The following is a 27,217-nucleotide window of genomic DNA, read 5'->3' as shown; positions in this document are numbered from 1 at the left end:
CTTAGGAAAGAATGCGCATGTTGGCTACACGTTGGCTATGATGTGTCTACAGTTTTATTGGCTTGGCCCGTAGAGGTTTCAACCTCTTCTCTAATGCATTTGTTTTTACACTCACGGTTTCTGTCCAATGCAGCCCAGACCCCCCGAGATATAACTGCCCTGAAGGCCTCTTTTAATACTTTGGCCTTAACTTAGAGAGTAAGGTTGATTGTTTTCACTGCCTGGGTGGTTGTTGTTTGAAGAAATGAATGAACAGTTGAGCGTTCTGTTTTGTTTGGAGCAGGGGCCTCTGGTGGTTCATTTAAAACCCCAGTGTTTGTCTGGTCCCAGTTTCATCTGAAGGTCACAGCTACAGCTTCACTGCCAGCACTTTAATACTGCCATTTCGTACGTCTTTTACACTGATCAGTTTTACCTCAGAAGGATGTGTGTGTGTGTGTGTGTGTGTGTGTGTGTGTGTGTGTGTGTGTGTGTGTGTGCGTGCGTGATTTAGGGAGAATGACAAAGAGAGATGAAGAATGTTTTGCTATCTGCATATTTGTTTGTACAATGGATATTTGCTAGTGATGGTGTGTGCATATGTGTGCAATGTATGTACATCTGGATAAACTGGCCTGTGCTATTATTCACATAACCTCATTAAAATATTAAAAGTTTTAACTTTAAAGTCACCGTGACCCTCAGTCTGCTGTAAGCATCAGGACCTGCATACTGAGCAGAGCCGTGATTGATCTGTCTAAGTAGCTGCAATTAACCGGGACATTTTTTGCTTTCATGCCAACATCCACATGTAAAGGCACGTATAGTCATCAGATGCTATATTTCAATGATTACATTGCCTAATGGTGATTTAAAGCATTTTGACCCTAATGTGGAGCTGAACACCTTTGACACTCAAACTCCACCCATTACTGATTATGCAGCGAGTCATTTCACACCTTGCCCTTTGAAAACAGATGACATGAAATGATGAATATAAAGAAGACAAAAAGATGCATTAGTCTTGGAAAGGTTGCTAAATTGCCTCATAATGGCGACCTTTGTTCAAAATTCTGAAAGGCATTAACAATTTAATGAATCACATCCCATCAATATGTAAAGTATATTAGCGCTAGTGTTACATAAAATGGATTTTGCCCAGTGTTGTATATTCCTAAGACCCTCAGTCACAGTATGATACCGACAAGTCTAAGCGACAAGGATTTGCACATTTGACTTAAGATGTCCATAAATTGGATGTTGTCTTTGATGGTTGTGTAACCATTAAGCCCCGTTGGGTTATTTATGAAGACTGATAACATGCATTGTGAATAAAAGTAAAAAGAGCTGCTTTTAAATCCAGCTGTTTTTCAGAAAGCTCTATGTGTCAGTGTGTGTTTCACATTGGCTGCCTCTATCACCTTGCCTTGCCCTAAATTCATTTCTTGGACAATCATCAAAAGTCTGACTCAGACTGAGGAGCTTTGGGGCCTGGAAATGGAAACTGATTTAGCACTGCACTCTCAAGACAATTCCACATAAAATTGAATATAGTCAGCCAGACAAAGAGAAAGCAGGAGGGTGAGGTGAAAAGGAACTACATAGGTAGCCACAACACCCTTCAGGAGACCTCCATCAGCCTATCCAAAGGTCCCTATTGCCACTTTCACCCTAAAACTTAAAACCTAAAAAGAAAAGCAGGATTGTGAAATGGGGAAAGGCAGAGGTGACATTGGGTTAAAATTATGTTCATGGTGGTCTGTTCATTTACTGGTATATTTATTAATTGCCTGGCAGTTTATGGCAAACTTGTTCAGTTTTGCCAGGGTTTATCAGAAACCAGTTTTGAGCTTTATTGTTGCGTGTTAATGAAAGTTGATTCCAGCTCAAATTGCCCTCTAATTCAAAGGGACATTTTCATTTGTCCCTGTGGGGAAGAGTGCAGTAACACAGTGCAGCTTACATTAAAACCTTGGCACTGCTGTTTGAGGGGCTTTGTGTGCATGTGGGTTCGGTAGAGAGTATATTGTAATTTATTGGTGTGAGATTTAGCACCCAGGACTTGAGCTGTCAGAGGACCCAGCTACTTAAAGCTAGAGGTGATTCTGGCGCTCTACATCCTAGTAGCCCTCCAAATGGATATGTGCCAGCCACTACATGTGCCCCCCTCAATGCTTCATTCTTCCCCTTTTCTTAAGTGATAAAACATCCCCTGAGGCATGCTGATTCACTTTATCAGTCTTGCACTTGCAGTTGTAAATCAAGGCTGGTGTCGTAAGACATGGCTTCACATTTACACCTTGTTTTCAATATTATGCAGGAGAGAAAGTCAAATAGAGAGGAGAGACAAATACACAGTGTCAATTGTCAGAATTTTAAGTGTCAATTGTCAGAATTTTAAGGCATAGTTCAATTTTCTGTCAAATATTAGGCGGACTCTTTTAAAAATGAGGTGGCTTTACCCCATAAAGAGCTCTTTTTTCATTCAGTATTTCACTCAGTTGCTTCTTCCCATCTTTGGCCCTTTGTTATGCAAATAGACTGTTGAAGAAAACTAGAACATTAGAAAACAGGTTACATGTATGCATGGGAAAACACCTGTGGCAGAAATCTACTGAGGGAAATTTGTTTTCCCTAATCCCCGGCCCCGATTTCTGAAACTAGCTTCTCTGTTTACAGTGCAATCAGCAAATCAACTGAAGAAAGAAGAAAGCAACTGTAACCTGGTTACTTATGTCCATGTAAATGTACTGATTTTTTTCCTCTTGCAAACCCCCTACCCCCTGTTGTGTTTCACAAGAGGACAGTCTCTCACTGGTAGTTGTGTGATGTTTGGTAAAGGAAAATACAACCAGAAAGTTGAGGTGTTTAACATAACCTCCATGTTTGATCGTCATTGTTATAATAGACAGTTTTGAAAATAGCTAAAACCATTTAATGAAACCTTTAATTTAATTCTTTTAAAACCTCAGTGGTACGTCTCAGGGCTAAAGTTGTTTGGTACAAGGCTAGTGACGTATTTTTCCATCATCAGTTTGTCTAAAGCAGATAAAAGATGATCTCAGAGGTTAGCATTAATCACAATATAAACAGTGGGTATTATGGTGAAAAGCTTGCTTTAGAGATTGTGCCCTAGGCGCCGCTGAATTTCACAATGTGGCTTGAGCATGGCTTGTTGTGGAGTGTATAAACATAAATGCATGTTGCACACTCACGTTGCTTCACACCTACTTTTACACACAGGTTTACCATCCCCATCCACGCACTGATTTTTGGTAAGGCTTCTGATATTTTAAGCTTGTTCATCTGTTAAGGAAACGGAATCAACTCAGGTCTGTTCCCTACAATGACCTTAACCATTTGTAAGGGGAACATAACCATGTTAGCTGGGATATTTTCTAAGAAGTCAGCATAAGGAAGACAAGCTACATGCTGAAAGCAGCCATGAGAAACAGGAGAAATGCTGCCTGCATGCAGTGTTGCTGGAAAAACTGAAACACTACCATTTAATATACCAACTTTCTTACCTACTTCATTTCTAGGGGTGTAGTGATTCAGTCAGCTCGGGATTTGGTTTGATAGATGATACAGGTCTCACAGTTTGATGCTCCCACAATTCAGTTAACTAGTGCTAGTGTTATGTATTCCTTCTCTGGTATATAAATTAAACAAAAAAACATAGTTTTATCCTTTTCACGAGATTAGAGATGTCATAATAAAAAATTCAGAATGTCTTAAATGAAAGTCAGCTTTTTACTGCCCAGCATATCTCAGCTGTCTTAACAATAAATATGAAATGGGCTAAATGTATGAAGTCTGATTGAAAGTAATCCAAAACTAAAGATACACTTGTGGCCAGACCGCAAAACTGCGTTTGACTGTCAACATTTCAATATTTTTCAGGCAGAAGTTGAGGCCTTTGATAGTACTGTGTGTGATTCAAATGTTCCAGTGTTTCCACATTATGCCCCACTGGCAGGTGATAATGTAACAGTGATGCTGCTTTGAGTAGCCGTGGCGGCAACTGTGATGTTCTCTGGTGTAGATGGTGTAACAGTTTGTTAGCATGTTAGTGGTGTTACCTGCCATCTAACCAAACCATAGTGCATAAACTACTAATTTATTCCAACTTTATTGGCAACTGTGTAGTTATACAGCATGGTGCATTGTTGTACCTCTACTAACTTCTCTCTTGCGGTTTGTCCTGCCTGCAGTCCTAAATTGTTTCCTAAATATTTTTCACTCTTTATGTTTCTCCCTGTGACCCTGTGACTCAAGTGACTTTGTGTCAAGTTAAACTAATACTGTAACTTGAGCAACTGTATAGAGAGGCTTTGGCCCCAGTGTAACAGAGACTTACCTTATTGAAAAAGGCTCTATTTTCATTATACTAAAAGTTATTTCTGTTTATATCCAGAAACTGCTTTCAATCAGTGTATGCTTTCAATCAATCATAAAGGACATATCCTTAGCAAACAACCTCACTAGACTACATTTCTCTTTAGAATCTCTTGTTTTTTATATTGTTGTTTTAAGCTATTTTGTTCTTTTATTCTTTCAGCATTACTGCACATAATTCTAGTAGTATTTTTAGATTGCAAAGAGACAGTGAGCAAGTTTTCTCGGTTATATGTATTATCCGATTAATTTCTCTTTTTTGTCCTGCAAATATGTTAATATATGTTTATATATGTTTAATAAAATTAATGAGAACTGGGTAAGGGTGTTCCTCAGTATGCTAGTCTCTACTCTACTCTGTCTACTCCATGGAGTGAAGCAGATATGTAGGTTGGGGAAGATGAGTTGGATCCAGTTATGGAATTGCAATTTCCTGTAAGGGAATTGGAATTTATCCATGCACTTTTCTAAGTGCATGCGGCTTTGGGGTTCACATATTGTACATGCATGTAGGTTCATGTGCGTGTGGTTGTGTTAGTGTGTTTCAAGATAAAGCATAATTTGTCCCCAAATGACTTTGCTTTTACAGCTAAAGAAATGCCTGGTAAGCAACAGCCCTCATTAGCATACAGATCAGGAGGCACTTTTAAGTGTTTGTGAAGTATAATTCACTATTGCTTTTTCAAAGTAATAAACGAAGTGTCCCTTCTGTGCAAATGCCAAGACAGTTTTTTCCTGGTTGCATTATTTTATTAGGGTACAGTTTGGCTAAGAGTCATTAACATTACATGTCCCCCTTGAGTGTCAAGCCCTCCCTTTAAAAGATCTTAAAGGTGCAGCGTTTTAACATCTCAAAATCATGGGCATATTCATTTTGAAACATTAGTATAATTGCCATAAAGAAACAAGACAATCACCAGGAAGACTGACAGGTTCAGCCCACAACTACAATATGTTGACTGCAATTGAGCTTGACATTATGTGAAATTTGATTTATTGTACAAAAGAACAAAACAGAAGCAATGGGAGAGCTGCTTTCCTTAAGTGGCCATTGCTAAGAATAAAACATAAAAGAGAAATGTGTTTCAATGTATTTCTTCCCAGATAACTCTCAACAAAAATAGTGATAGGAAAAAATTATGTTTGCACTTATAATCGTTCTTACAGTATATAGTATTGTTAAAATTCTAAAAATTACTGAGCAATGGTGAAATCATCTGAAATGAACAGTTTCACCATCTTAGTCAATTAAACTGGCACATGCCTAAAAAATCTTAATCTATTTATGTAGAGAATTTTTAACATTATAACATTAATATGGTAATAACCTAATAATTTAAGTTGCTCTTTCCTCTGTAACTGTGTCTGCAGGTTCACTGGCCCCAACCTTCCCTCACCCATCATTAGCAGCAAGAACTGGCTCCGACTGCATTTTACCTCTGATGGAAACCACAAGTTGAGAGGTTTCAGTGCTCAGTACCAAGGTAAGAAATAAAACGATTACAATGTTTTAAAAAGTCATTAATATTAACAAGGATCAGATCAAATCCTCAGCTATCTATTGTGCTGTTTATCTTTATAGAAAAGCATAAGGAAATATTTCGATTTCCTAGATATTTGATATGAATATGTTCTTAGTTCCCCCATGGACACTTCCTAACATTAAGTTTTTTTCTCTAAAACAGAATATGCACAAACCCACATTTTAAGGGAAATATTAAAAAACAATAACGTTATTTATTTGTCAAAATAATACAAGTGATCTAACAGGTGATTACAGTAGACTTTCCTGAAATTATTCGTAAGAAAATTAAGTATTATTGACCGTAATGACCTTAGTGTGACACTATTCCCATCAATGTTGCACTACCGTCAAGACAAAACTGAAAAGAGAATCAGTTTGTATGTTGTCAACATGTAGTCCAGTAAAGAAAGAAATCCGGTAGGGACACCAACATGTTATGTTCTTGTGCAAATGAGCTCACATTCCTTAAAGAATCATGCCTTAATTGCCAGTTTTAAAACTGTACTGGATATAAGTTTATTTCTTTTACTAGTTAGGCAGCATTGCTTTCACAAACCAAGGATGCGCAATGGTACATCATCCTACCTTCACCTATACTGTAAATGTACAGACACACAAAACGCTCTGTCTCTAACATACATTTCTTGTCCCATTACTGTTAAAAGGTTCAGGGGTCAGCCTTAAGAAGGAATGAGCTTGGAAATAGGATTGGGTCTTATCAAAGAAAAATTATATTAAAAGATCTCCCCTATAGCCATGTGGTGGAAATCTCAGTGAAGATGGGAAGAGATGAATTTAAGAGGAAAATGAGAAGAGTCAAAAATATGGAGAAAAAAGTCACGGAAAATATAGAGTTACAGGTTTCGCATTAGATACATTCCCCCCTTTGGCAATTTATTTGTTATACATACAGATAAAATGTATGCAGTCTAAGAGCTGTGACACACCAAGACGACATCAAAGAATTAGCTGCAAGAAAGAACAGCTGCTGTGTTTGCTCATGTCTCTTTTGGTCTGGGCCCACAAATGGCACTTGAAAATACAGGAAAGACGACAGGGATAGCAGAAGTCCTGGGACTTAATACGCTAATAAACTAGGCCTACTTCTAAATCTTCCCCACTGACCGCAGGGTCAGTGGTTCGATCCCTGGTCTCGGCTATATGTCGAAGTGTCTCTGGGCAAGACACTGAACCCCCAACAGCACATCCTCAACTGTGCAGTGCGGTCCAAGCCAGTAGAATTCCTGGTAGAATTCGGGAGGGTTGCATCCGCTCTGGGATAAGCCGAAAGGACCAAAAAAAAAAAAAAAAGACTATTTTAAAGACGTGTTGATTCTACTTTGTTTTGGATGCAGCTATTGTGTGTTGCTATTGGACTGTGTTGCATTACAGAGAGAGGTGGGAAATAGGAGTTTAATACCTTAATTAGATTAAACACTGACTCTGTCTCTACCGTCCCTCATCACCAGCCATTCTCATCAGGATAGTTCCCATGATTTCACAGCAGCAGCAAGTGATGAAATAAAGATTGAATATCTCCATTGGCTTTATAACTTTTTATCGACAGTGTTCATTAGCACACACGTAGCACAGAAAACAGCTCTACTTAATCAAACTCTAATGAATTAGTTTGCTTACTAGAAAACATGATTATATTCTTTCCCTTTTTTGTAATCAGGGTAACACATCTGAAAAGAGAGTCGTCAATGCGATATTTCTTTTTTGTCCAGACAAGTAATAAACAAAATTTTTGACACCACTCAGATGAGCTTTGAATAAAAATGCAGCTGAAACTAGGCAAAGGATCGAAACACATTTGCACAAACCCAGTAAAGTTCTTTTGTCAGGAACCATCAAAGTAATTAAATAGGATGAGTGTGAAGGGGGGCACAGACAATGCTGATAGTGTTTTTGAAACTGGTGAATAAATGCATAATGATGATGAGCCAATGATGACTTTGTTTTGACTTTGTTTGACTTTTATTTTTAAAATTTTAAACTTCATGTTTTGATTTAATAAATATGAGGGGATTGATCTATACATACCCTGTTTGCTAATCCTAATAGTAAAATAAAAGTTATTACCCACACTCTTTATTCCTCTCTGTTGTAAAGAAGTCGCACATTACTGAGCTCTTTTATTCAGGGTTAACTATGTTAAAATAACTGTTTGCCTTTTATGGGTTAACATTAAACAGATCTTATAGATCATTGTAAACGAAAAAGGTTATACTCGATTAAAAAATTGTTACAAATTTTTTTCTTACTTGACAGGTTTTGTTACAGCTTCAGTTTTGTTAAACTGGTTTTTCAAAAATGTGTGAACATAACTGCAATGGGTGTGAGCAATGGCATTTAGTAAAGGATACATTATGTTATATATTGGATCTGTTGCAGGGATTTACCACTGCTGGACTGTTTGGGTGTGATTTCAGTGCTGTGCTGTCCTCAATATGTCTCTGTGTCTTTCTTCAACAGTGAAGAAGATGACTGAACTTAAGTCTCGAGGTGTAAAGATGTTACCTAGCAAAGACAACCACCACAAGATATCAGTGTGTAAGTGACAAACTCTAAGTGTTTGCAGTCTTATGAATTTAAACTGGACACGAACCGTTAGATGTATTCAGAGCACATACACTGAGTTTTTAAAGGAGATAAGAGAACAATTTGCAGAAAGGTTTAGTATAAGGTGTGGGGAGTTGGAACTACCTCCAATTTGGCATCTGCATCGTTTTTTCTTGAGGTGCTGTAAAGGGTTTAAGAATTATGCTGGAAGGTAAGCAGCATGTATAGTTGCAGTAACTAATCCTAGTGACGGAAGCTGTACAAAGACAAGTCATCCCTGCCTGACACAACTTGTGAATTCCATCTGTCTTGGAACAACTGTGGCCTTTAGAGGGGATGCCAGGCCATCCTTTTCATCTTCATCCTTTCACCTGCCTCAACTTTTGTTCAAAGTCATTTAAAAGTTTTCTTCTCCATGAGCAGAGAAAGCAAAAACTGCTGAAAGAAGTACAAACACAAAGAAGGCTGTGCTAGAAAAGCACTTCTAATAGCAAATACACAGCAGTAATTGCACTGGTTGCTCTTTTTGCCATGGCAGCCTTCTTTGCCCTTGTTCTCCCTCACCTTATGTCTGAGTTCACTGTTCATTATCCTATCCAGCTTTATTTGAACATCTGGAACATTAACAGCTTGACATCGCAGCGTGCCACATGACTGGAGTGGCAGAGAAAAATGGATTTTGAAGGGTTTAAGAACAACCTGTTGAACAAAAAAAGAAGTGCATTGATGTTAATCCCACCCCAAGGCCATTTGCAATTTGTTTTATCCACTTTTACTTTATCTTTTGGTTTAGTACTTATATTTTCCAGATAAAATCACTTTTGTCTTCTTTCTTTTAATTTGCATTGCTTTAATGTTTGTTTCAGTTTTACCTTGCTCCACTTTAGATTTTTCTTTATACATTAAACAACATTTTGTTTTTTAATATGGAAGTTTACTTGGATATTTCTGACAAACTTAAAATGTATTAAAACTTTGCAAATGTTAAGTTAACCTTAACAATGGATTAGTCATCATTACTTTGTCAAAGTGTCAGGATGTCTTAATCATATTTTGCCCACATTTAAAGAAATGATTTACTCATTCTAATTCTTATACACTTCAATTAAAAAACTACAATTCCCAGCCCTCACTGATTTTCCATTGAATTCTTTAAAATCTAATCTAGCAATGATGGAAATAAACATACAGTAGTTCTTTTAACCTATGCTGTTACGGATGATTCACTGCTGTCTCCCTCATATATAACATTTCTCATGTGAAAGTATTTAAAGGTAAATGAGCACGTAAATTTCATTGATCAACCTTGTAATTTTTAGATTTGTTCAGTAACCATAAAGAGTTATTAAGCTATTATCGATCACCAGAGGACAAAAAAGACAACAAAGACTGTCAACTTTTCATGTCACAATACTTACTTGGTGTGTTACAATCTAACTATGCTATATGGCTTGACGGAAAAGATGAGTCAACGAGCGAGTAGACATGCTTAAATTTTTCACAAAGAAAAATTACCTCACCTGAATGTGATGAAATGACTTAGGCCACACACTTTCTTTTATTGAACCCTGTGTACTTTCTTAATCCTTTTATTCTGTATTTTCCAAATAGTATCTCAAATGGGGGTAGCCCAGGGGCACAACATGTGTCCAGACCCAGGGATCCCAGATCGAGGAAAAAGAAAAGGCTCAGACTTCAGGTAAACACAAGTTAAAATAATGATTTTGTACTTTGTAGCAGCTATGCGTTTTGACCTTTATGGCAGTGCTTCAAATAAGCAACTTCTACCTTCGACACAAGGTCTTCAGTTTTTTGATTTATTCACAGCGTAATTAACTTCTCTTCTAATTAAGTATAACGAGTGCACGCTGTGACAGTTTGATGTTAAGATATTGTTCCAAGTTTAATGTGGAATGTAATGTGGGTTCAGCAGGGCCGTCTTGTCATAATTATTAATCATTAGTTAATAAATTTTCTACTTTGGTTCTTTGGATGTAACGTATTATAGTTCTTTTTTTTTTCAATGTTTAAAATATACTTTTGTTAAAAAAAAATAGAACAAGCTGCTACACTGAAAATGATTTTTTTTTTTGTAATTTAATGTCATCATCTCTCAGTTCAATGTCAATAGCTTTTCCACATATACGATTTAATCAACGGTGAGCTGAAAGTGGAATTCGGAATTTATGGACAAATTTCGGTGCTAGAACAGTAAAAGTACTGCATCTTAAAATTTGCTCTGGCATAAAGCACATTTCTTGGTGTCATGCCCCATATAGCCAATGTAACAAATACAGTTGGACAAATGTGGTCACTAAAACAAATACCCTACGATTTGAGTCACTGCACACTAATAGGCTGCCTCTGCGGAATACTGATATTACTATTGGGATTATGGAGTTTCTTTCCTGTAACACAGATAAATGGCTAACATTTATCTCATCCAATGCAGCACTTTTGGAAAGCAAGGCCAGGAAGTCAAAACATATCTATATCTATTTCCCAGTAAACATTTTTTCCCAGTAAACATGTCCTCATGTCATCTGCACTTCCACTAGTGAACAGTGTTTTTTGCAGGAAAAGTTTAAGGTGCTGATGTGTTGTCTCTCTATGCAATCTTACTTCAGAAGAGGAGCCACAGTGCATTTCTCTTGTGATGAGGGCTATGAACTGCAGGGCTCAAAGAGCATCAGTTGTCTCAAAGTGACGGACAGCTACGTAGGCTGGAGTGACGAACGGCCCATATGCAGAGGTAAGGCTTGACATGTTGGTTCTCCATATGTGCACACAATTATTGAAGATACTTCTAATGTGAGCTCCACTTATTATCTACAGTATACACAGGTCAAAATATGTAAATGTTAACTTGTGAGACAGTCTTGCTGCCCAGTTTATTTTCTTGTTTTCTTTAAATTATTGATTTAATATTCATGATTTTACTCTGACTGGCTTTATTTTGAACTTTGGCCAGCATTTATTCCTTTCTACTTTTTAGCCATGCTGACATAGCGCTACTTAGTTAGGTTTTCCTCACTTCTGACCGGTTTGTGACAGGCAAGACAAGAAAAGTACCTTAGGTAGGAAGTGTATTTCTTTGACCAGGACATATTTATATGCTACTTTTCTTGATTGTGGTATTTTCAGAAAACTTAAAAAAATGAATGTATATGTTAATAAAGAAATGTCTTCTATAACCCCAAAATTAAATCAATACGACACATCTAGTAAAGTGGTCCTTACTAAAGTTTCTCAGTTTATTAGATTTTTTTTCAATATGAAAGCACTCAGTACAAGCAAATTAAAATAGCCAAATTAAGTATGATGAAAACCGTTATGTTCCTGATGCCTTTTATACTCCAGAATGGCACAAAAAATAAAGTGACAATGTGAAAACAGCGAGTTGATTATAGTGATGGTGTATGACTTGATTTTGCAGCTCTGTAGAAATTTATATAGTGTCAGGTCATTGTTTTGCTCTCTGCCCTCCAAGTTTCTGGTTCTATTCAGTTGTAAGCAAGTCCACTATTCTGTACTCGCTCAGCACTAAATTGTGAACAGACAAAGAACACAGAGCATTTAGCAGCTAAACAGGCCTAATGTCTTGTGTGTTGGTACTGTCAGTAGATCAACAGCTTTTGACTTGTCCCATCAGGGGTCGCTATTTCTGCACGTAGATTTGGCATGAGTTTTTTATGGTGGATTTCCTTCCTCCTGCCCATTTTTACCTGGGCCAGCACCAGCACCAGAGTGGCCCTTAGTAGCTGGGCAAGTCCACACCTGTTGGGGTGGGAATTGATCCCTTGGCCTTCCGTATCCCGACTCCGATACTCTACCCATTGAGCCACCAGGCCCCCTTCTGTGTTGGTATAGATGGTAATAGAGAAAATTGAGAACATGAATAAATATTTAACCTGCAATTGTTAGGTGGCAAGAAACATTAGTCGACTAATGAAAATATTGTTTCACATTTAAATGTAAACTTTGCCATGTTGATTTACATCGATCATTCACAACATTAACACCAGTGGACTTAATAGGGGCAAGGAGGAAAATGTTTAAAATGGCCACTCTGAGCAGTCAGCAGCTACACAGCCCCACTGCAAAATGTGCTGATAAAAATAAAGAAACTCAATACTCAAGTAAAACTAAAAGTATTTGTGTAAGGAAAATTCCCCACTAGAGGTACCACTTCTACTCTTTTACTCAAGTATTTTACTTAAGATACAAAACAAATGTGCTCAAATAAGAAAACAATGTATTTTAAACAATAATGATTATGGTAATTATGGCAGGGGTGGCAGTGGCTCCGTTGGTAGAGTGGGTGCCTACTGACTATAGGTTTGGAGGTTTGCGCCCCGCTCTTCCTGACGACATGTCAAAGGGTCCCTTGGCCAATACTGAACCCCAATAGCCCGTCCTCATCCCAGCCGCACAGCGCCAGTCCCTAGCCCGGTAGAAATTGGGGAGTGTTATGTCAGGAAGGGCATCTGGCCTAAAAACTGTGCAAAATAAACATGCAGACAAAATACTTTGCTTTGGCAACCCTGAACTTACTGGATAAGTTGAAAGGACAAAAAAATAATACTAAAAAAATGGTATTTATGGCAAAACTTGTACATAATTGTACATGTATTGTAATTATAAAAAATAAGGTTGAAAGTTCACTTGATCACTAAAAATGTAATTACACAATAAGGAACCTCAGAAGGGACCTCAGAAGGACTAGATGAGTAGGGAGGCTTGAATGTCCTTATCTCATCTAAGCAGATCTAAGACAGTGATGAAGGCCAGCTTTTTTCTTTCTTTCAGAGTTTCTATGAATAAAGGAAAAACAACAAGACTTTTTCAGTGCAGGCCACAGTCATAATGTTTCTTCCCATTTATCTAAAGAGACACTCAGAATTGACATAACATCCATTAAAATGTCACTGTTATGTGCGTTAAAAATATTGTGTTCCATCCTCATTCATTCTTATTTAACCTTTGGTACCGTGGCTTTTTTCAGTCTCACTATATTTAAATGAAGATTAAATATCATCCGGAAATAATTTAGGATCTGTATCCTAAATTAGCATTTGTCATCATTAAATTGAACAGCAGTATCATTAGCACAGAAAAAAATTCATCTTTGGCTGCAAATTAATTCTCATTGTCTTGATATGAAATTCTCCCTTTTTTGACATTTTTGGTCAAACTAAGCTGTTGCATATATTGTATTTTTCATCATGAATATTGACAGCAGTTTGGCTTGCAGCATTTTCATGTTTGTCACCATATGTTAAGGATTTTGTGTAACAAGCATGATGATCTTCATGATTTAAAACACACTCACACACACTTAAACTTGGTAAGGCAGTTGAGCACGGACCACAGGGTCCGTGGTTCGATCTCCGGTCCCTGCTACCTTGTGTAAGACTCTAAACCCCAAGTTGCTCCCAGTGGGTCAGGTGAGCACCTTGCATGGCAGCCACTGCCATTGGTGTGTGAGTGTGTGTGAATGGGAATCAACATTGTAAATTGCTATATTGGTGGCCATTTATTGTATATAATAGATTCAGTTGACTTCCCCTCTGCTGTATTATTTTCATTAAGGTCACCCTCACTGTCAGCACAACTCATTAATTACATTAATTACTTTATTCTCCCCATAACTTGGCCAAAGATCTTTAAAAATTTAATAGGGGTGATTTGGTATTTGGTGGTTGAGGTTTGGAGCATAAAGCCACTCGGTGAAGCTTCAGTACCCAAAGGACCTCTCTGAGGCACAACTCATTAAAATCAGGATAGCTAGTTCAGGCCCTTTCAAATACTTTCAGGTTATCCCCCACATATGTACACACGAGCACACTAATTTCCCCTTAAAGTATTCATTTGAAATTCTGGTTTCATTTGAAGGGGTATTTAATAGTTCTGCCATAGAGACACCCTCAAGCATCAGTAAGAAAAGTCACATTGTCCTTCAAAGCTTTTTTTGCACACTGCTCACCTAGCCTTTACACTATCAAAGTGTAATACTTCATTTTTGTTTTGTTATATGTATTCTTTTTCCATGATAAGCTCTACTGTGGAAATACCCAAGCAAATGAATTTGACATGTTGTATAGCAATGGATTATGAAGACGTTCTGACATCACTTAGTTTGATTTATTGTTAGAATAATTGCATAGCCTGAAACTATTTACAAACAGATCCTGTTGTCAGGATAAAGTAAGTCAACTTAATTTACTGGCTTGATTCAGTTGTTCATCAGTCTCTTTTTCCTCATGACACAAAATTGGCAAGTCAAGTGTTTAGAAGGAACACTACATAATTTTGTTTAGATAGTACTTTTGTTTATAATTTGATAAGAGTTTAGCCACCTTACCAACCACTTGTTAAAGTGCTTCGGTCTGTCAGGAAGACTGAGCTAAAGTTAAACAAATAAATTGTGACACAGTTATACTAGGATGCTGTTTAGGATGTTATCCATGTCATTTAGTAACGATTGAATTGCTAGTTGTGAACAACCTGCTTACTCCTTCAGCTCCATGGGCAGCATGTTAACAAAACTAAATTAATTGATAGCACATCATATTGCTGCTCTCCATGTTCAGGTCTGTTTTGTTCGCGTGCATTTTGTATTAGATCAAAATATTCTTGGATTAGGAAAGTTCTGGCTGTATTGAGTATGTGTTGGATCGGGTCTATATGTTTTGAGGTCATTTATTAAAGGTAGAATTGGATGGGCATTCCGCTGGTTTAATTTAAGTCTGGTCCAAAATGTTTAACCTGTGAAGACCTGTATAACAACGGTGTTTTTAAAACAGAAGAAATCGACATAGAGCAAACAGCAAAAGATACAACTATAGCCCTAGTGGTAAGAAATCCTAAAACATACAGTAAAGGTTGTCAAAACACTGATAGCTGTCTCAGCTGATTTTTGTTATTTAAAACGTTTAATTACCTTAGTTTTGAAACTGTAATGCTACGCTGAGATCTGTGAGGAGTCCACCTTCTGTAGATAGAGCTTGCACTACGGCATGAGGAATAATTAAGCAATTACTACCTAGAGAACTTTTAGAATATGCACAGCCGTTAAGATTATTTCTTTCTGTTATTCAGCTTAAGGAATACATTATATCTGCAGTAAAAGCTAAGCTAGCTGCCTCTTTACTTTGTAGGAAAATGTAGACATGATAGTACTGCTCTAAAACATTCACGATCACACTCTAGTTTACAGACTGCTGTATATCCAATCCTTATGACTATAACTTACAACACATATATGAGATATTGCGTCATTTTGTGACCTGGCTGAAGAGCCCTATAGTCATGCCATAAAGGCTGGTATGCTATATTAGAGACCCGCCTCACATATGCTATGGTGACATATGTGAGACCCGCCTCACATATGTTACAGTCATAACAATTTGCTCCCTTTCTTTTGATACTGATGGTACAACACATGTATGGGACATATATACAATGCCCATTACTGCTGAGCCCTTGCATATAGCACACCACCCTCTCAGAGAAGCATTCCTTGACACCATTCCTTAACATCACCTGCATTCTGGAGTATCCTGACACAACACTTTGGGTTTCCACCATGAACCAGAAGAGCCAGAAGAGCTGTCATGCAAGGTGGAGTCACCACCAGGCTTCTGTGGAGGTGGTATGATGCACACAGGTAGTGACAATGAAATCCAGCATTAAAAGGTTACATCTTTAATAGCCCCAGAGGCACCACAGCAATCATGGATGCCATCATGCTCACTAACTGTAAAAAATATTCAGAAGCGCAATTTGTGTCCCAGTTGAAACAGAACAGGGCAGCACTGAAAAGCGGCAATTCTGTGCTCCTACAGACATGCTTGGCTGCTGAAGGAACAAATCTCACGATTGAGAAATGAAATCTGCTGACTCTTGACTCAGCAAGCTTTGCTTTCTTCATCATCATCATCAATGTTGGCCAATGCAAGGTCATTCTGCAGCTGACTAGTTCTCGGTTCTCCAAATGCTCTATAAAATTCATATACCCTCACCATCTAAGAGAGCTGTATAATCCAATCAGTGGATACAGACAATCTTGGTTCAGCGGACTCCATTCCAGAGTTGAGCACCAGAGCTGGCTAAAGAATGCGCACGACTCAGGCTCAGCTAAAACTCTCCAAGCAAGGAGGATTTCTAGACATACAAGGCAGGGTTCATGCTGGCCTTTCTCATGCAAAGAGAAGCCACACTCCTGAGGACAGGTGCAGATAGAGGACCCTGAATAAGGACATCTGGTAATGGATTTAGAGAAATTACATCTTATTACTAATAGTACAGATATGTTTAAAATCCATTGAATACTGAAAAACAATTAACAGATCTTGAACCTGTCGTTGATAGGTGTGTTGATGTGTCTCTTCCTGTGTCTTTTTTTCTAGCACCAATGTGTGGAGGTCAGTTGAGAGGACCCAGTGGTGTCATCACATCTCCAAACTACCCAGTCCAGTATGATAACAATGCCAACTGCACTTGGGTCATTACAGCCACAGACACATCTAAGGTAAAAAAAAAAAATAAGCAAGAGTGTAGATTCCAGTGGTGTGTCAAGTTGTGTGTTTAACAGGCAACAACAAATGTTTGTTTTGCCCCTCTTAGGGAGGAACTTCAGATAAAGCTCCTCTCTGACACACATGATTCATTTCATACCTTTTATACACTATTTATAGGTGACGGAAGCTTTGTCATATAAAAATGTCAGTGATAAGGAAAATATAGTGGAGCACCGAAACGAAGCCAACAGAAGACAGAGCTAGTCTTCAGAAACACCTGTGGTGTGGGAAAAGGAAGAGAGTAAAATAGATGAAAGAGGTTTTGAGAACATGTTCAGAAGATATCATGAAAGTGTTATAGTCACTCTGTTCAGACCATTGACTTTAAAGTTGTGTTCAAGGCCATCCACCTGCTTTCCTGCCAATAATCCTTCCTTGAACTCAAACAAAATCGTTTAACGAAACTGTTATCTTATTGTATTGTGCTGAATAAAGGGGAGGCTGCATGAGGTAAAAGAGGTGCCAGGAGGGGTTGTCATACACAACGTACCCTCTTGAATATACAGTACAAGTATTCAGACGCCCACCTCTTAATGACAAAGAAAACTAAGAATTTTAGAAATGTGTTCTGTACTTCTGTATGTAAGTCTTTTTGGGTATAACTCGGTAAGCTTTGGACACCTGGATTGGAGGCTTTCCTGCCATTTTGTTCCTCAACAACATCAGGTGTGGGTTTTTTTTTTTTTTTTTTTTTTTTTTTTTTTTTTTTTGTTTGTTTTTTTCAAACTCCAAGCTTTCATGTGTTTTGCATTGAGGACACTCCACTTTGTCCCATCTCCACACAAGATCTCTGGAGCTCAGTCAGAGTGACCATCAGGTTCTTGGTCACCTCTCTTCTCCAAATTGTTCAGTTTGACCAGGTGACCAGCTCTCGGAAGTGTCCTGATTGTTTCAAACTTCTTCCATTTGAGAATTATAGAGGCCACTATGCTCTTGGGAACCTGCAGTGCAGCAAAACACTTTTGTCCCCTTGCATGTTGCACAGATCTGTGCAATAATCTTGTTTCATAGCTCGGCAGACAGTTCCTTTGCCCTCATGGCTTTTGCTCTGATGCAGTATGTGCTGTCTGTTGTAGGACCTTCTATAGAAAAGATGTTTGCCTATCTAAATCTAATACATTTACCAAAGGTAGACTCCAGTCAAGGTGTAGAAACATCGATCAAGAGAATCGTCGATCATTCATTTCCTATTTCATTCATTTTTATTATTTTTGAAATTCAGTTTTCACTTGGTCATTATTGGGTATTGGGTGCAAATTAATGAGAAGTTTCTTTTGTAGCATCAGGCCGCAACATAACAAAACTGAAAAAGTGAAGGGTGCTGAAAAGTCTCTGAATGCACTGTACACGGTGAGCAGACTTCTAAAACAGTCAATGGTACTTTGGTCTGTCTCTCGCCCTGTGTCTGGTCCCGATGAAGATGAAGTGGGGCTGTTCTTTCTGTTTAGCGATCTAATGGACTTCTATTTCTGCCTGCCTGCATAGGCCCAGCCCAAGGAGACATTAGGTCAGGAAAGAGACTGAGGCAGAGTTGTACAGGCAGGCGGCTGTGATTTGACACAGCTCTTCTGGACGTAAATTCAACCTCATGACATCATGACTAATGTGGTTTCTTGTCAAATGTTGCTTCCTCACAATGTCCTGAAGGTATCATATGCAGCTGTTTTTAGTTGACAATCTTTCAAGTGTTTATTCGTCAGCATCAGAAAAAAACGAGGCCTCTGTTCCGAAACAACCAAAATGTCAAAAATGCCCTCAGTGATTGCAAACGATATAAAGTATATGCAGTTGCTTTTTTTTTTTTCTTCCCCCACTTTACCTCAACTGTTGGCTGACAGATGGGAGATGACTTTGTGGTATGAAACTCTATTTATCGAGTGATCTGACCTATTTTGCCTGCATGCCATCCATCTTTTCTCTCCACCTTGGCAATTTTCATTAGGCACTGGGTTTAACATAGGACAGAATGCAATTTGCATTTATATAAGCTTTTTCATTAGGCCTTGCTGTCTCAGCCCTCTGAAAACATTAAGAATTTGGTGGAAATCAGGGGCAGCCAATTTAAAATAGAGACAAAGACTGTCCTTCCTTACTTTGCTTTTATTTATATTTCATACCTCTGTGTTATCCTGCATTTTGTCTTATCAACATTTTGCAATATCATAATCAAACCTTATTTGTTTGTCTGTTTTTATTAGAGTTGCCCCTTGCATCCCTCAGCTAGGGGCATAAGATGCTTATTGTTTTTCTTACCTTTATTCACCTATTCTCCCACACTCCCACCTGCTGCATAAAAATTTAATGAAATGAATAGGTGTTTTATTTTTAAAGTTAAAAACATAATCTTTTTAAAACTTTTGTGTCACCTTGTGACCATCCTCAAATTACCTGCCAAATCTCCTGATGTGCAAGTCATCGTAAGACTGGCTATATAGGCCACAAAGGCATCTGCAACCTGCTGATTTGATGAGCAAAAACTAGAGGTCCTGCAGACTGTCTGGCAGGCAAAGGACATTTGATTAGTTGGTGAGAGTTTATAATCACTAGACTGGGAGACAAATGCAGCAAAATATACCCACATTGCTACATATAAATCGCCAAAACTTGGTCAAACTTGGTGTGGCTACACCAAGCGGATAATTCACATTTACAGAATGTTGTTTGAGTTAACAGCGATTAATCTTTATGAAGTTATTAGTACATAGCGCATACATATTGTGGATGGATAGAGGGATGGAAAGTCACAGATGGGAAGGGTTCTCTCCTCTGCACCTGGTGTCAGGATCGTTCAAGCATCTGTCGTTTACGGTTGTTTTGGCAATGTACTCCTTTTTGTCTAGGTGATCAAGCTGACATTTGAGGATTTTGACCTCGAGCGAGGCTATGACACCCTGACAGTGGGAGACGGCGAGGTGGTAGGAGACCAGAAGACCATCTTCCACGTGTGAGTGACTCCTTTGACCTCCATCTTTTTTGCCTTTAATCTTCCCTCTGTTCTGTAACTTCTACTGGCTTTTATGACAGTCGTCTCTAGCAATCATTTTCATTTTTGCTACTCGTGTTCCATGTAATTAAATTCTCTCTTTTGCTTTCTCTTTCCTCCTTAACTCTCTCCTTTTTGATACACTTGTCTTTTCTCCTCCTCCACTTCTCTGCGCCCAACAGCATTGCTGTCTCTTCCCTTTCCCCTTCCAGGCGTTTTCTCTCTGTTGTACTGTTTCTCTTTCATTTCATCACCACCTGATGCAGTGGTGCATAAAATATAGATGCCATGCCAGATTATCAATCATCACTCTTTCCAATGTTAAAAACAAGATTATAGCCATGTGGTGCAGCTTTTTTAAACTGCATATTGATACTCCCTATAGTTTGCAATAGCAGATGCTCCATAACAATTCACAGGGTGTTGTTATTAATTGTGCTTAAATTTACCACCTTAATAAAGTTTTTATAGATTGATTTTTATGTGAGGCTCCCTCACCCGGCTAGAAACTGGGAGGATCTGGGAGATAAATGATGGAGAGGTTTGTAAAGGAGGGGTCTGTTGATGTGGGAAGATTTTCTCACCTAAATATTTTGGTGTGCTGAAACTGGCCTAATCTATTATCTATTAAATGCTTTCTCTCTCCTTGTGTTATGAAAACAGAGTGAACATTCCTGCCATTGAGATTGGATGCACTCTTGCACACAAGCAAACTACAACAATTTAAAGACAGAGAATATACTGCAGCTATCAGCATAGTTTAACTCACAACTATATTTTGGTGAATCGGTGGTGCAGACAAGCGTGGACAGGGTCTCGGTAATTTTGTAGGTAAAGGTCTAAGGTTGGAGGGACATAACCCTTCAGCAGCACAGTCATAAATGTGGTGGTTAATAGGCAAGGAGTCATAACCAGCAAAAGTCAGTCTTGTTTCGTTAAAGGATACTGTGCATAGGGAGAGATTTACATAAAAGCATTTTTCTCCCAGAGGACAGGAAAGGATTTGAGCATTATTTTAGAAAGAAACTACCATGTAGGTAAATTACTACACATTTACAGATTTTGTTAGGTTAGATGTTAAATGACATTAATGCCACATGCACACCGTCTTCAGGATGAAAACTTCAGTGCAGTGCTTCTTCGAGCACACTACATTACATAGTTTCTCTCAAATACAAACAAGACGTGAATATAAAAAAGCAAACACATAGACCTATCTTAAGCAGACATATAGTACTTCCCTATTATTTCTACCATTCTTCCATCACTAAAATTAGAACCCTTAGTCATTTACTCTGATGCCATACACCTCCTAATTAGAGTTGCGTGGAATTACTATTCATATAGGATTAAATTACCGCTGTGGCATTGACTGATGTTGCCTTCATTTCCACTTTTGTGTCCCCGACTGTTTAGAACTAAAAGGTTGGGATAAAAAAAGGCTTCTCACGCTGGAATTGCCTGCAACAGCTTTAAAGCACTTTTTTTGATGAGAAAAATCAAATAGTTTAATGTATAACTCCCGGTGTTGTTTTGCTGCTTGCAGTTGCATTAAAGTTTTTAAATTATGCAGTGAAAACTGGGCCTTTGGCTATTAAAGTCACATACAATGCAGTACGTGCAAACATAGCTTATGATACCTGTAACAACTGGTCTGATTTACCAGTCATACTAAATGGAACATACAGTCTATTTGAAATAAATGTTAAAGAAAGTTCTTGTCCTGTCTTTGTTTATAGCCTGTCTGGTACCACAACTCCAGACCTTGTAGTCAGCACCAGTCACCAGATGTGGCTTAATTTCAAAACTGACGACACCAGTGGCTCCCTCGGCTTCAAGGTGTCCTATGAAGGTAAGGGTGCTTCAAACAATCTGGTTGTCAGTCAGTGAGATTCACTGGCTGCATTTAAAAAAAAAAAAAAAAAAAAAAAAAAAAAAAAAAAACTATATATATATAGATATAGATATAGATATAGATATAAATATAGATATATATATATTTTTTAAAGTTTTTCAGTTGATCCTTCAGTACTTTGTTGTTTCAAGCTTTTGATGCAGATTCGTGTTAGAAAATTACTTTAAGGTCTAGGTAGCTGACTGCAACCCAGTACAACTATTCCTTTGACAAAATTGAATTAAATATCTTTTTGGTCATTTACTCCTGTGCATTGGGGCTCAATGCTCAAAGCTTACATTAGCAGCGCTGACAGAGCATGTTTTGCTTCACTTGAATATAGAACAGTCCTAGTCTTCATTCATCATACTGGGTTTAGTTTTGGAAAAAAAACAACAACTGGTATATCACCTAATCTAAGCCTTAATAAAACTTATAACAAACGAAGCAGGGGACTTATTGCTGGCTGGCTTCTACATAGTATATGTTGCGTAAGTAGAACTAGATTACAAAGCCTTTAATTGGACCCAGGGCTCAACATTAATGCTTGAAGCATTGGAGCTTGGATATTAACATTTTGATCAGATGGTTTAAAATCTTGAAAGTGGCAAAACCTTTCTATCTAGGTTATTTTACTATGATTAACCTTCCTAAACACAGGTGCTACCTGTAAATATCTGTGTAACTATTGGTGCATCAACTGAATAACACTCCTGCCTGAATGTATCTTATCATGCATTGATCAAATGCCCCTTAATCTCACTGATGTCATGTCAATGTTTTATGGTGCCAAATACAATTGTGAATCGGGTCCATCAGTATTTGGATTATTTAGTTTGTTAAACATAAAGTGTCAGACAGATTTTATATCAATGTGTCAGATTCACATTTATTTTATTATGTTTTGTTTTTCAGTTGTTCATCTCATTCTCTGATTTTTATCATGACCTGAGATCACTATTTCTGTTCAACTACTGCATTTCTCCCCGCTCAATGAACAAAAAATACAGATACAACATGAAATCTTTTAGGTATTTTTAACTTCTATTAAAAAAGCTCACATCTGCTCACATTCAAAACTACCATCCCTTAGTCACGTAATACTTTTATATGACCCTGATAGTGGTACACAACCCTTTCTACCAGCCATAGTGCTCCCAACTTTGAGTTATTTTAACAAAATATCATTACCTTGCAATGTTTTGAATGTTAATAAAATACAATAATTGTCCACATCCCTGTTGATTTTATTTATCTTTTAATAGGTCTACATTTTCTGTTTCATAAGTAAGTTTCATAGGCAAGTTTGGCTACAGAAATCTTTCAAAAATATTTTTAAAACTTACAAGCAATGTCCGGCCCTCACATACACATCTTATACAGTATACCTTAAAAAAAGCCACAATAGTGTTCTAGAAGTTATTTTATGCTCTGTGTGACATCAAGCAGGGAAGGTCAGTGTCTATTTAAGCTATACGTAAAAGCTTTTACACAAATTATTTGTGTCACATTTGATGCCTTGACCACTAACAAGGTAGCACAGTGGAGGTATATGCGCTCACTGGCCACTTTAATAGGTACACCTGTACAATATATTGCGATCAAATACAGCGGTACTGCCATGAATTCTCCTTTTACAAGGTTTTAATTTCTGAATTTCTAAGTTATAATTATGAGAGGGCAAGTAAAATGATGCCCAAGAAAAACCAAATAGACTGACCTTGATATAAATAAATATTTTATTATATAAACATATTCAATTCTTTGAAATAAGATTCTGCTTCTACTACTACTATTAATACTACTACTACTACTTAATAGTATATGCCTAGTGGTAGTATTAGTAGTAATAATAATAATAATAATAATTAATAATAATAATAATAAAATAGTCTATTATTTTTAAAAACAAGCTTAAATCATACATCAAGTCAAACTAAGTTATATCATTAACCAGTTGAAAAATGAGTTTATCCGATTTTTCACGGGAACATTATGATCAGAAGAATATCTTTCATAAATGTTTAATAATAGTATTAAGAATTGTCTATTTGAAAAATATTTTTAAAACTGCATAGTATTTGACTATAACAATTATTCTGCGTATATACTTTTAAGATAATTTTTAAGATAATCCAAAAACTAAATACAACAAAAATTAGTGCAAGCGATTTTGATTATTGTGGGCGTTAGAATTCTTGCTGCTTGCATAATTCATCTGTTATGCTCACTATTGTGTCCTCCCTCATACTTAAATCATACGGTTGCATTACAAATGTTAACTCACTGAAAAGCCCTTGAAATTTTTGCTGTGAAATACTTTATGCTGTGTCTCGGTGTGTATGTGCAAGTTTGCCTGAGTTGTTTTAGCACATAAGTCTGCTGTAGAGTTTCTTTTCCCCCAGCCCCACAAATGCTTATTTTTCGTCAGTAAAAATAACAATGAGAGTGGAACAGCATGCTAAACCAAAGTGTAATTAAAACAATGAGTTCTACTTAATGAAGGGGAAGAAACGCTTTGAACCACTTCACCTCCCAGATTGGAGCATCTAAAATCTAATTTGCATTCTGAATTACTTGTATTTTTAAGACAGACCATGAAGTGTAATTGCGAACACAGTTATACTAGTTCACACAGTCCCATCTTCCACATGCTTTTTTTAGTGTAGGTTGCACACACTCTGCAGCTGAACCAATTCTTCATTTGAAATTGTAATACTTGCACACAAAATTGGTGTTAATGCACAAGTTTAGGTCTAAAGCAATGAGTTCTAATGTTTTGGCTGTACTGTGGCCAAAGCATCAGAACCACCTTTTAATATACTGCACTCTAGTATTACTTCACATCTCTGTATTAGATCAGTAATAAACACATAGTGAAATGATCACCCTTTTGACTACTTAAACCCTGAGAAATTATAACCGTATAAAAGTAGAATTCATGGCAGACCTGCTGTACTGGATTACATTAAACTGTACATGTGGACTGATTGTACTGTACATTAGTGCACACATCAAATTTCATGCACAAACAGCACAGTAGCTAATATTGAGGACACAGAGGTCATGTTCATTGTGGTTTTTTTTTTTTTCTTTCAACACTACCTATGCCATGGTTAACCACCTGTTGTTTAGAAAATGTTTTCCTCAGTGCCTGATTAATATATGTCTGGTAGCTACTGACTGGGTATTCTAATAATATTAGTACATGTTATTGATACTCAGTATATTATGCTTTAATTCTGTGGTGGAAAAGGTGGCTTTGTTGCCATACTGGGTTATGGCACTATGCTTGACTGTTTCACAATTGTAATTCCAGGTCCCCGAAGTTTGCAGTGTAGTTGCTGAATGTAAAGTGACTTTATGTCCCATATCAGTGTTTGAATTTCTCTGGAATGTTAGTCAGAGACAGCAAATATTAGTCATTCCTCTGTAAGATGATCTTACATACATATGTGAAGCAAATGTATTACAGCAGACATTTCTGGGACCTGTAATTATATCCACACATACCTCATAAGGTTCTTATTTATTGCCCCATTTTACTCATTAGGCTCATTCATCAATAGCTCTGTAGGTCCAAACAAGTGGTTGCATGATTTCCACAAATATGTATTTTTTTGTCTTTTAGCATGGTTGTTATGCTTTATATTTGATGCATATACAGTATAACATATGTTTTTTCACTCTTAATGCTCTCAGGCTCACCTTAAAACTTGCTTTCAGCATTCCCTCTTTTAAAGGTGACTTCCACGTAAGATCAATGAGTTGTCTTGTGAATGAGGCTGCCTCAGGACAGCCATACATCTAGCACTGAGCTCTAAATATGCGTTCTAAATGATGATCATCATTAGAGCTGAGTATGGATTTATACCCAGCATCACCCCTGGTGCGATTTAAAATCGTATTAGGCGCTGCCATCATTCCCTGGATGGATGAGCTTATTCGCTCTCTCTGTTCCCCATCCGGATGCTCTGATAGGATGCCTCAGCATTCCCATCTGCAAACTGTAGTCTCAGAAAAGTTGGTAAAAAAAAAAGCATGCATTAATCTTATGATAATAAAATTAAAATGTGTGTTTTTAAGGACGACGTATGGTCATGGAGGCACATGTTTGTGTATGCTTCTGAAAGTGCTCCTGTCAGCCTCCAGTGTAAGTTAGAAAATTTGGGGTGGCTACATTTATACAGGGGAGAGAGGAAGGGATAGAAAGATGAGAGAAATGTTTGCAAGATTAGTGAATAACATTTCGGGTGGAGGGGATAAAGAGACATTAAAGACTACTTAGTGGCAAAATAAATTATAGTAAAAGTAAAAGCATGACGAGACAATAGGAAAATCATATCACTTTTAATACTGTAAAGTATAAAAGCTCATCTGTCGTCTTTGCCCATAAAAATCTTTACACTGAGCAGTCCTTTGCTAATATCCATTTTATCTATTCAGTCCTAGCTAAGATGCCAACCAGGAAGATTGTCTTTGATGCATTTGATGTCGGGCATGCATTACCCAACTTAAGTTACTGTTAAAGATATGTACACATAATTGTGAACACTCACATATTGTTGGCTTTTTGCACAATATATGCTGCAGTGACATGAGAGCAACATCTTTTCCATTGTTCAAGTAAATCTTAAACTGTCTCTTAACATACTCCGTATTTTTTTAGATACAGTAATGTGTCATCAGTCAACAATTAAGCTATAAAGATACATGTTTGACCATTTTTGTGTTTTTTTTTAGTCCAACTAGTTCATTTAGTTTAAACTAAGCAATGTTAAACTTTGGACCTGTCACTTTACTGAACTTGCAGATATCAGTGCAGATGAATTACCAGGCTATAAAGGAAAGTGGATTCAAGCATATTTGTCAAACTTTTCTTGCTCCTTTTTTAATGCATTGGACAGATTCCATAGATCTGTGGTTCCTGGTCCTCAACAACACCTGCTCTGCTTGTTTACCAATTACCCACTGCTGATTACCTGCATCAGGTGTTTTCAGTCAATCAAAAGCTGGAAGATACCATGCCAGGTGAGGGAAAGACACAGTGGATTGGTATCTTTCAGCTTCTGATTGACTGAACACACTTGATCCTATTCTTTATCTGTCTTTATCCTTCAGTATATCTCGCAAGATAAGAATTTATTTTCCTAGTCTAACCTGAAGTCAGAAAGTGGAGTGCTAATATTTCAATCCCAGTAGCATTTTCCCAGTCAGTATGATTGTGCATTATGCAAACATGTTACAGGTTGCCTCAAATGCCAAAACAAACAAAACAAAAAACAAAAAAC

The 27,217-nt window shown here is 37.4% G+C and overlaps 1 protein-coding gene across 2 annotated transcripts in view; it reads left to right on the top strand.

The window, feature by feature from the left end:
* Nucleotides 1–27,217, top strand: part of csmd2 (CUB and Sushi multiple domains 2) — a 244,172-nt gene that overhangs the window by 111,724 nt on the left and 105,231 nt on the right. For both annotated transcript variants that reach the window (XR_010914488.1, XM_067505569.1), the window contains exons 6-12: nt 5,749–5,861; nt 8,381–8,458; nt 10,079–10,166; nt 11,095–11,219; nt 16,879–17,000; nt 19,890–19,993; nt 21,772–21,884. Coding sequence is in view for 1 of the 2 variants with exons in the window: in XM_067505569.1 (XP_067361670.1) it covers nt 5,749–5,861; nt 8,381–8,458; nt 10,079–10,166; nt 11,095–11,219; nt 16,879–17,000; nt 19,890–19,993; nt 21,772–21,884 (743 nt within the window). In the remaining variant the exon portion in view is untranslated. The remainder of the gene's footprint in view (nt 1–5,748; nt 5,862–8,380; nt 8,459–10,078; nt 10,167–11,094; nt 11,220–16,878; nt 17,001–19,889; nt 19,994–21,771; nt 21,885–27,217) is intronic.

Source organism: Channa argus, chromosome 1 (assembly GCF_033026475.1).
Source record: "Channa argus isolate prfri chromosome 1, Channa argus male v1.0, whole genome shotgun sequence".
Lineage (NCBI taxonomy): Eukaryota > Metazoa > Chordata > Actinopteri > Anabantiformes > Channidae > Channa > Channa argus.
The sequence above is the reverse complement of the archived record's forward strand: the minus strand, read 5'-3'. Positions and strand labels throughout refer to the sequence as shown.